The 12210-nt window shown below is 33.7% G+C and overlaps 1 protein-coding gene across 1 annotated transcript in view; it reads right to left on the bottom strand.

The window, feature by feature from the left end:
* LOC111043315 overlaps positions 1-8665 on the bottom strand; it is a 299604-nt gene extending 290939 nt beyond the window's left edge. Inside the window, exons 1-2 of the mRNA XM_039431910.1 lie at positions 8528-8665; positions 2306-2646 (exon numbers count right to left, since the gene is read on the bottom strand). Coding sequence (XP_039287844.1) covers positions 2306-2456 — 151 coding nt within the window. The 5' untranslated portion in view covers positions 2457-2646; positions 8528-8665. The remainder of the gene's footprint in view (positions 1-2305; positions 2647-8527) is intronic.
* Between the last annotated feature and the right edge of the window lie 3545 nt (positions 8666-12210).

Below are 12210 nucleotides of genomic sequence, written 5' to 3'. Positions count from 1 at the left end.
TCAATTTATGACTGGTATGAACGTTTTGAAAGCAGTGGATGTGTGTGTAATAAGAAGAGTACTGGAAGACCTTCTGTTACAGAAGAAAAAATTGATAGTGAAAAGGTTTACGGGCCTTTCTTCTTCCAAGAACCATCAGTAACCGGAAGAATTTATCTGGACATGTTAACCGAATGGTTAATGCCTCAACTCCATGAAGATAGTTGTAACTTCATTTTTGTACAAGATGGAGCTCCGCCTCACTGGTACTCAGACGTCAGAGGGTATCTGGATGAACATCTTCCTAGACGATGGATCGGCCGTGCAAGTGAGGAAAACGTTGTGTTTCAGCCGTGGCCACCTCGTAGTCCGGACCTAACGCCCTGCGACTTTTTCTTGTGGGGCTATGTAAAAGACAGAGTTTTCGTACCACCGCTTCCTGTTGATATCGATGATCTTAAACAACGAATCACAAATGCTCTTGCTACAGTTAACCGTGAGATGCTTAGTCGTGTGTGGTCAGAATTTGACTACCGTGTTGATATCTGTCGTGTTGCAAATGGTGCACACATTGAACATCTGTAAATTTTCAATAAAAACTTCAAGAATTCTTCTATGTAATCATGTAAGTAATGATCTAAACTTTTAAATAATAAATTCTCTACAAGCTATTCAAACTGTCTATTTCATTTGTAATCACCCGGTATATATATATATATATTTGACAATTTATTTTCTAATTGACACATGATACGGTTATTGTTCTAAACTATTCCAAAAATAAAACTATCCCAAACAATGTAGCAAGAGAATTAAATTGAATTACTTCCAATTGTTCATATTGCTCAACCTCAAATAATGTTTATATTACAATCGCCAAGTATCGTGAGTAATAAGAGCGAACGTGCAAATATTTGGAGAAAGTTGATAAAAACCAATGAAACGTTGAAGTGCGCTTCATTTACAGTCAGTCAGAGAGCCGAAAGTACTTTCTTTTTATTTGCGCTCAAAGTGCATCACTATCACTATAATTATTTCGTTATTGCAACTCTGAACAAATAGGTACCTGACATTGGCATGATGTGAAAGGTAGCGCTCCCAACACCTATTAATCAAACTTTCTTTATAAAACATCTTATCCTTATATTCAAAGTGATCATTTGCAATCACTGCCATTGAATCATCATCATAAACGTCATTTCCCTTCATTCATATCCTTGAATTAGAAGTGACAATAAACTATCCAATGAACAACTCAATAATAAAGAATTACAATAATTTCCTGTCTAGGAGAAATTGTAGCCGAGTTTCATTGTGAAAAGCATTTCCCGCTTTTTCACAGTGTAGTCAGAACTGTGAATTAAAACAATGGAAAACCTGGTGTCCGTCCTTGAGTGATGAATGATTAGACAAGTTTCTCTCAGCTGCAGCGATGCAATTGCAAAAATTGCACCTGAAATGTAATTGTATTGGCATGAAACAAGGAAGAACCCAAGGAAGAATGAAGAAACGAAGCCACGAGGCAACTCAGCATCATAAATACTCATTCTCTTTATTTCTAAACTCTGAAAGCTTTTAAAAAAAATTTTTTGCAAATTTAAGAATAGACTTGTTGGAAAAATAAATAGATTTATGTTACTGTCGATAAGAGAAATTCCAATTACATATAAGTTTTTCAAACTTTCAAGCCTTAAAACTTTTTACTTTAAGTGATAGCAAGGTTTCAAGTGAACGACCGATAACCTATTTCTTCTATTCAAGAGCAAAGTTGCAACAAATTCGAACGGAATAACAAGGAATTTCCTTTTCTTAACTAACACTTCAATTGAAGCGTGTAAAATGAACTACCAAGTATTTCTGTTTTGAATAGTAAACTGTAAACATATCATGATTCTTGTGTAGTATAGTGTACAAGTGGAGTAACATTAAAAATATTAAATGGAGTGAAACTGTCAAATCTTACTTCAATATTTATTTGAAAAACATCAAGTTCTAAAGCAGAATGACCTTTTATCAATAGAAGTAGGAAGGGAAACTCATACAGACAGAGCAGCACAGAAGCCTTATAATATTGTATTATAGAAGATCAATAAGATTTGATCATGAACTAGAATTATTCTACTAAATTAAATGAAGTCTGGCGTTGGTAGTGCAGCCCAAACTTCGGTCCCAAATAGAGCAGAGCTTCCACCTGATATGATTATTTAAAAAAAATCCCATTTGAATACGTCTTTACTGGTCAAAAGTATGAATAATATTGGTTTCAAAAATACGTATTAAGGACAAAAATAAAATATATCATAGGAAGTAGTGAATGGAGACTCACCATTATTGATTAAATCCAAGTTTCTCTCATGCTGCTGTAGAAATGCTTCCTGCAATTGGATTGGCTGTTGAAATCCATAAGCTGGCAGCCAATGATTGGTTCCAGAGTCCAATTTCTCGGACCAATCGGAGAATGTTATATCCTTACTCATGATTTGCGTTCACTTCCTATTATTCTAGGCACCGATAACGAACAATTTCAACTAAAACTTCACGTGCACTTTCAAATAAAAGATTTATAATTATATTCAAGCAACAGAAGTTCACGTTATTACTTATTTTTAAATCGGTTTCCTTCACATTTCTCCAACTGTTACTAGCGCACAACTTCTAACTGGATTCCTGCAATCAGACAATACAAATATATAGAATACAAAAGGTTTTGAGAAAAATGGATCAACTATGAAATTATCAACTATAATATTAGTTATATTAATTAATTCAATAGAAATTGATTGATTAGTTATATTAAATTTGTGCAAACAATCGGTGCAAGAATAATTTGATTGGTTTATCAATTAACTACGGTAACAAAGTAAATAAATTTAAATACTTTTTCTCCAGAAAATAATGAAGATTGATACAATATACTGCCTGCCATTCATTGGGAAGCATTGCAATCCTACAAAGGATAATGTAGGAGTTAATAAAGTGAAAGTTGAATAGAAACCCTTATGGAATCAAAGTGAACTGTGTAAGCGTTGCCCTTTTTCAATTTGCAATGAAAAAGGAGAGTACCAGTATCGATTCTGTTTTTTATATATTTACAATGCTTGACAAATTAGATTATTTTAGAATCATGTAAAATTTACCCTGAAGATGTTTTCCCAGGTTCAAAAATACCAGTAATAAAGAATTTCCATTAAAGCTGCGTTTACACCAAAGTTATTAATAACTTAATCCTTTTAGGTTATATAAATTGAACGGAACTAGACAAACACATAAGTTCATCATGTGTATGATAAGTTATGTCCAATCTAATAGAATCTATAAGGATTAAGTTATTAACATTTTGTTAATATCTTTGGTGTAAACGCAGCTTAATTATAGAGAAGACAGTAGAGTAAAGCAGTAGACTATTATTATCAAAGTTTACTATTTCTAGAAGAAGAAGAAGAAGAAGAAGAAGAAGAAGAAGAAGAAGAAGAAGAAGAAGAAGAAGAAACAATAAAATTGGATAAACAGGCCTGCAGAGATTTATACATGAAAATGGAGATAAATAAAACAGAGATCAAAACTTTCATCATAAGTAACAAATATGACATCAGAGATCCTTTATACTTTTTCTTAAATCTTATACATTATTCTATTTTTATTAAAATTATATTATCATACCTTTATATTGTTTCTTTACAAAATAATATCAGTATTATATTATCTGTCTCGACTTTCCCAGAATACAATCATGTGCGGATAATGAATGGAAGCCATAATATAACTTAGCCATATATATATCACTCCATAACTAACAATAATACGTTATATAGTTTCATGATGGTGCCTGGACAAAAATAGCACTGAAGATCAACTACAATAGCACACCTTCTGAGAAGGACAAGAGTAGAGAGTGGAGAGTGGAGGCGCCAGGCAGACAACTAAAGTCCCTCAAATGAAAAATCTGAACAGAAGAATTTTCCAGGAGGTTATAGAATTTTAGTAGCGCCAATATGTCGGAGCAAATAGCAACTATCTATTCCCCCCCCCCCCTCAACAAACCAGTCGATGGTCGGTTGGCAGTACACGGAAGGTATAGTAAGATTCAATTTAAAATGTCAGCATTGACTGAATGGGAAGCATTGATGTTATTCACAAGGAATGCTGACAGTTTGAAGTGAATCTCAGTCTAGTAATGAACCGCAATCCGTTATGTGGACGATCGCACTCTCCCCTCTCCCCACCCCCTCTCAAACCACACCATTACTTTTCTACCTCTCACACTCTCTTTCTCTCCTCTATCTACTTCTCTTCCACTCACTCCCACTGGAAAGTGCGAAACCACCTGACCAGGTCAGACTCTGGAGTCAGGATACGGTCGTCGTCCAGAAAGCACTAACCATCCCTCCATAATGCCGAAGCCGATGATAATGTGCTTAGTGCCATTACACAAGACAACAACTCTTTCAAAAACGATGCTAACTATAGTCTATATAAAATAAGTTGAAACTTGGCCCTCCAACCGAAGAACCACAGAATTGTTTGCAGAAAATCATCTCTGATATTCCAGTAGAGTTGAAAAAGTTTGAATTGAAGGATTGAAAGGGAATTTTTTGATAATATTGAAAATATCTTGAAAATTTGTTTTTCTTTTTTTTTTATATAGGGCGCATTGATTTTGGTCATCGTTTCGAAGAACTCAAGTCGTGTATTTCTGTATTTATCTGTAATGTACAAGTTTTTTCAATTTATTATTTGTCACAGGCTAAACAATGGTAAGCATAGACAATAGTCACGTACATTTAAAGTTATTCATGGAAGGTGTATTTAGAGTCCTTGGAAGAACTACATTACAATATTTGATAATGCGAGTAATTACCGATCACCGATACAAACCGTATACAGTATAATAACTGAATTGAAGAGCAGATGCCCTAATAAAATTAGCCATACAAAACCATACAATTAGCCCTAATTTTCCCATTTATTGTTTGAACATGCCACGCATGTTTATGTAAAAATATAAAGTAGTAGGCCAAGATGTAGTACTGTATTAGTAATGGTAGCAGTAGAAATTATAGTTTATAGTTTATTTTTTATGTATTAAACTTTACCTTATTTCAACGAATAAAATTAGCCAATTACAATACTATAATTATAACAATAAAATACTATAGAATGATAGTACTATAATTGGCAGCTGTGTAATTAGCTAATAACCGCCGAAATACATCCGCAAAAAATCTAGTAGTAGAATTGAGCAATAATCATGCTTTATGTTTGATTAAATTGGTTTTTCAAGGGACCCAGATAGTTACGTAGCAGGATTTACAACCATCTTCCAGAAGAAATAAAGAATGTCTAAAGCATTGGCGCCTTGAAGGATCTCCCGAAGAGACACCTTCAACAAAAGCCATACTATAGCCTACAGGAATTCTATGAAGCCGGTGTATTCCGCAGGGACAACCCATGACGACCACGGCGCTGTCGCGCTAATAGTGGGATATCTACAAGTAGTATCCACTAGGTATAAAGTAAGCAGTAAGCTTCAATTTTGTTACAATCTCCAAAATAACAACAAACTTATGCTCTTTCCAGCTACAAATATGCTTTATTATTACTGATACTGGTAGATACCGTTGGTAATTACAAAATTAAATTATAGTTCCGGAAGTCTCTAATATGCTTGTATCTGTGTCACTACTTATATTTGTTACTTATTCTAGCATCATAAAAATATGATTGCTCCATATTCATTTCCATATTACACACTTTTCCAGTACCGTCAAGATAAAAAAAAATTGTTAGAGTTGAGTGTATTAAAACTTGTTTTCAGTTGTCACTAAGTACTTAAGTAGTACGTATCCAGAATAAGACAGAATGTCACAGAAAACATGTAAGTGTGATCTGCCTTTTAGGGTGTGTGATAGTCAGGCATCCAAATGAATTCTCCCTCACTCTCGCACTCATACCAGCGTGACTGACTACCTCCACTACCCAGGTGCTCATGTAGCCTACGTGATTCGACTAACTACTAGGCCTAATTTGGAGAAAGCACAACAGTAATCCAGCATTCCCTTCCCAACCAACCTACTACTCCTACAGTGGCAACTTGTAAATAGTTTATTCTATTTTTTTAAGGAGCATTTCTAGGGACGAGGTCACACGAAACAGAATATACTAGTTAAAGATTAAAGAGTAATGTTTGAATGCCCAATAATGTTTACAGCTCAAACAGGATACAGTATTAGATTGATACAGTGTTTTTTATGTTATAGGTTCCGCTTCCGGTACACAATGGGGTGGTGTCTGTGGATATATAGAAGTGGGTTCACTCCAAAAAACTTTTTACATTGAGCCTCAAAAAGGGTGTTGTAAGCTATTTGGGAGCAAGGAAAAAAATTGCTACGAAATATTTTGTCTTTTTTTTTTCATTTTTTGCCCCAAGAGGTACGGCACCGGCGCGTACCATCTCAAAAACAGTAGGCACACTTTATAAATATAAGTACTTCGCTACCTTCTGAATAGTAGACAAATTTCTATTTTAGGATAGGAGGACAGGACGTGAGCGAGAGAATTTATCACGTGGTTAAATGGTTGAAATCGTCGCTGCCTTGCAAATCGGAGTGGTGTGCTCAAGACTAAAAACTTTAAAATAATCATCAAATATTCTTATAGAGTGAAATGAATTGTTTAATTGTAAACTACACAACCCTAATTTACATTGTAACTTCTCACTTTTACGCCATTTTTCAAGACAATCGTTTGTATTTCACCGGATCTCGAAAACGGCTTTAACGATTCTCACGAAATTCAGAGCATAGTAGGTTTATAATATAAAGATTCGATTGCACTAAGTCTCATCCCTGGGAAAACTCGCTGAATGACATTAAAAGGATAATTATTATTCATCCTTGGGAAAACAGCTGATAATAATTATTTCGACGTCTGTTGGTGATGGAAGTGAGTGAGCGAGTTCATGTATGTGGGACTGTGTCAAAATTATGACTCAGCTATTGAACTTTTGTAATAATTCAATCGGGTACTTAGTGCCGGTTGTAAAAAAGCCGGCTCATTTTCAATCCTGATTAATCCTGATTAATCCCATCTTTTTGAATAATCAGGATTAAAATTTAACTGGCTTTTGTACAACTGGGCCTTTGTGAGGAAAATTTTTGCATTCCTCTGGGAATTAATCTCAATTTACTGTGATTAGATAGAGCATTTCTGTATGAATGTTATTATAATTTCTTCTTTCGTAATAAATTTGTTATGCTTTTGTCCTACTCCAGAGCGAAGCTCGGTCCCCGATATTTGTAATTAACTGTGGTGTTTTCAGACCCTCAGTGATAAATTATGTGTTAGTGACTGGCGTGAATTTTCTGCACTTCTGTGTTTTTCAGGGTAGCTCATTAGTCATCCGTCAATACAGTTTTTGCCTGTTTGCACTCACTGCACTTTGTTGAAAGTGCCAGTAGAAGAGTAATTACTGAAATTGGAATATTGTTATTATTATTACATATTCTTTCTATATGGTTATAAAACTCTTTAAAATGAATTTATATGAGTTAAATATCTATTTGAAGATATAGACTAAGTGATTATGAAAACATTCTAGTGTTGAGCCAGAAACAGATAATGATGATATGATTAATGTATAATGATGCAACGTTAGGTCTACCTATAGCCTAACTATGAGTATAAGAGTTATAATAAATATGAATATGAAATAATACTATAACATGCCAATTCCAGGTGGTGAACGATGAGTATTTTATCAGCACCAGAAATTAGCATATCAATACATACAGTAGTCAAAATTCCAGTAGCCTAAGGTCTATAAGTGAATAAAATAATCAAGATATCATCAAAATACAATGAATATTATTTCTACCAGTATTAGTAATTTCAGTTGTTTCTAAGTACCGTAAGGATATTGAGTTCTTGAGTTAAAGACTGATTTTTATTCTATCATTTTTTAAAAACTAGAAAACCGCTACATTTTCATCCAAAATTTTTCAGAGTTTCAAAACTATAGGCTACAATAAATTTTAATATCAATAATTCTGGTAAGTTATTGTTACTTTCCAGTTATTGTGAAACAATTTGAAACAGTTCGAAGTTTGGATAACCAACCTTGTTTGAGGATTTTTCTATTTTATCAAAAAAAAATAAATTTGGGCCTACCGAACACCCACGCTGGTAGTAGGGTCACAAAAAACCGCGGCAGTTAACTCTGACGTCATTGTAAATATAAAATATTAGTGGTTATGAAATAACTTATTCAAATCAGTTAAATTATGAAATACACACTATTATGCTTTATGATGAATGCTATAATAATGTAAATAGACAAGATGAAGAATCAAAATGCAAAACTTATTGAGAATAAGTAGGGTTAGATTTCACACATACACACAGCCGTGCGTAAACAAAACACATGCCAGTCGCTCAGACATTCTGATTCGAGGTTAAGTTTCAAGCTGTTTTGCAGGGGAAAATAATCATGTTCAGATACAAACCAAGCAATATAATTTACAATAAAGTTTAGATTGGAATATAAACTTACAATAGTTAGTAATCCAGACAAATGTTAACGCAGAATAACACAAAACACACACACTACACGACGGCGTGAACTGCACTCGCACTGCAACCAACTGTGGAATGGAGTGTCTGTTGTTGCGGCCTGCCAGCTCGGCACAACGGGTTTTCAACTCAGCCAATCAAACTCGTGCATCCAGTCACGTGATCTTGCCGTACAAATCGGTCTACTACGATTGTTTTTGTTTATACCGGCGCTGATGGATCTACTGTTTCGTGTAGATGTAGTGCGTGAACTGCGTGTTCTCATTTGTATAATTTGATTTTATATACGGAACTTATTATAAACAATGTAGCCTATAAATGTAAAGGAAAAAGCCGAGTCAATAGTATGTTTAGTAATTATTGGTCAACTGCAAGCAACTGGAATGTTTACTAAAAATTTAGATAAGTAAGTTACATAAGTTACCGTATTAGATCAAGTTATAAGCAAGAAATAAGGGAAGATCAAGAAATGTACCGTATTAGAGCAAGAAATAAAGCAAGCTTGAGCGTGGAAATACTTTTGAATAAATCAGTACCTAACTATTTTTTTCAAAAACTACTGGTACAAAAAAATCAGGTTTAACCCACACAGCACAAGGAGATCCTGTGAATGTCCAAGGGAAATCCCAATGGGATATTGAGAACATCCCTCAAAGTCCCAAAAAGCTCCCAAGGATATCCTCTGCACATACATACAAAAACCCCAACAACTTAGGCCTACTCAAAATTGTCAACTTTATAGAGAAGTTCCTTATTTTTCAAAAATAGCATATTTATCTTTTAATTTTACTACATGCAGCATTGCATCTACATAGTACCGTACTCATATTATATATCTCTGATTTCTAAGATATCGTACGTCTCCAAGCACAAAAAAAATTGTATTTATATTCTAGTTTTTCTAGAGATGTGTGTTTCGTTGGTATAATAGAGGATGAAGATTAGTATAATATTATGATAGGTAATAAATTAATAGACTGATGCATTCTAAAATCAATATTTTGTTTATTCTTTGTTGCCATTCCAAAACAAAATTTGTATAACAACGTCAAAATTTGCAACATATTTGAGCCTTTAAGCTCAAGGCGAAAACGGAATTTTGCATTGATGGCCATTGGTGGGTTGACTTTAGACCAGGTCCTCGCATTAGTTCACATAATTATGCATATGTAGCCAGCTTTACTGCTGGTGACTCAGAGACAATTCTGATAAAAGTTTATAGCAGTTTCTGATACCTAACTTAACGCTATCTTTTCTCTATGATATAGTTTACTCACTAAAGTTTAAAATCACCCTTATAGAAAGATTCATTATTGTTCCAGGCCAGGCTCAGTAATTATTAGTTTATCACAGATAAAATATCAATTTATTCAACACAGTTATCATACATGTAATACAATAAACAGTACATTTGAACATCGTCATAGAGATTAATTTGAAATAAACAAAAAGAAACCATACAATGAAATATGAAAATTGGAGAAAATTATATCGATATAATTAATGCAATGCGCTTATATTCATACAATAATTCATAAGTGCCTACTAGCTATCACAGAAATCTATAACTATATATAGTAGGTCTTTGCAGCAAGAGACATGACTGTATAAACTACTTTTGAAAATGCTTATTGACTTTGATTTCAACTCGGCAGGCAGTTTGTTGTATAATTTAGCACCAATGTAAGAAGGTATTCTCTCATCAGTTTCAATTTATGCTGTCTTAAAGCTATATTATTTCTACTCCTAGTGTTATGATCGTGTACTTCTGCATTCGTGACCAGTTTCGAGGTAAGGTGAGAACATTTAAAGAAAGAATGCCTTTCTACAAGACTCATTATACTTAAGACCTGCCATGTAACAGCTCTCTTTTGCAGTTTTAAAAACTCTTTGGAAATGAAAATCACATTATTAGTTACGGTATAAGTTTTTCACCATTAAGTACGACTCATCTGTAAATAGACTCGTCTCGTAATTAATTATTTCGTGGTACAAATTCTGAATTTAACCCTCCAACAGTAAGTTGGGGCACTGAGTACCTAAATTTATTTTCCCTAGTTTGGTTCTGTATAATGCTAGCTAGCTTCACACACATTCGGTTCGGTTCGTTGCCGAAAACGAATGAGGCTTTCATACATATCAGGTTTTAATTCGTACGGTTCTAATTAGGTATTTTCTTCTCAAAAACAGCTGTGTTTGGATTTTTACAATAATTTATGCTGGTAATAAAATATAAAAGCTGGTGTTCAACAGTAAGATGTGATTTCTTGAACAAAATTTTCAATTTAAATAAAAATTGTGAACTACTTGAATAGTTTATTTTTGATTATATTAATTTTGGACGTTCAGTGATTATTTTTTGAATTGAAAATTTGTTTAAATTTTGACACATGGTACATAACGTTCATCTCTTGTCTCCATTAATAATAAAATCATGTAATTTTCATGGAAAAATAAATTCTCCCTGAGTTTTAATTTATCTCCATAATTATATTTTTCAGCAAACTATTCATTGAAAAAATGCTCCAATGAACTAGCATATTTGAATGAATTGACTATATGATTTTGACATGGAAGATTTCTAAAGATAATCACGATAGCAGGTTAAAATAAAAACAAAAAAACCGGGCGTGTGTAGGACTCTTTTATTTCCGGTTTCCTAGCAACGAATTCGAATATGATAAAACCTATTCGTGTCGAGGGGGCGTTCGGAGCTATGCGGAACCGTATTCAAACCAAATCACAGTTTCACACTTATCGGAATTTACCGAAAACGAAACGAATGTGTGAAACTAGCCTAATAGAAGAATTACTCGTGATTGACAGTCCTAAATTTTTCAACTTTTGTGACTGTTTTACGCATCCACAGTAATGTATCAGTTGGTATAACAATTGTGCTGTTGAGACATTCCAATTTGTTTGCGGCAACCTATTACCCCAGTGATATACACCTATTTCTAGTTAGTGTGACAAGAAATACGAAAAGTGTCAAATAAATTTTCCTATATTCTTTAAAAACGTTAATAACTAGAAATCTGCCAAAATTCCAAGGATATGATTAGGAAGAATAATTTCCAATAGTAATCTTGTAATTTGTTTCTTTGACGTTTTTGAACATTTTATTACCAACGTTGAAAAAAAGTACATTCGTCAAGTTCAAAACCAAATTACAAACAGTTCAAACGCCCATAAAAAATTCATAAACGTCAAACAAAGGAACAAATTGTATCAATCTTATTGGAAATTTCTTCCTATTTTCAACAATATTATTTAGAATTAGATTTCGACGGATAGTTTTCTAGTTATAGATGTTTTTAAAAATATAGGAAAATTTTATTTTGACATTTATTGTTGCATGGTCTTCGACTGTTACACCTTTCGTGAGACACTGTATAAATCGTGCCCGATTTGACCATGTTCAAATGTCTTGATCGGTTCGTGAAATCTGGCATAAAACTGCTATAACAGTCGTACGGAAATGCGTAAAATAATACATCAAGTTGAAGAGAATTTGAAGATTGGGGGATCTAAGGTTGTGATCACATCGAAAACTTATATGTGCAAAGTGCACGCTTGGTTATGCATGAGCGAGCTTGGAGAAGAGAAACAAAATCTGGAAAAAGCAATAGGAACACTCACAATGAACGCGTGCACTTGCTGGTT

Source organism: Nilaparvata lugens, chromosome 7, assembly GCF_014356525.2.
Source record: "Nilaparvata lugens isolate BPH chromosome 7, ASM1435652v1, whole genome shotgun sequence".
Lineage (NCBI taxonomy): Eukaryota > Metazoa > Arthropoda > Insecta > Hemiptera > Delphacidae > Nilaparvata > Nilaparvata lugens.
This window is presented reverse-complemented; position numbering and strand designations above follow the sequence as displayed.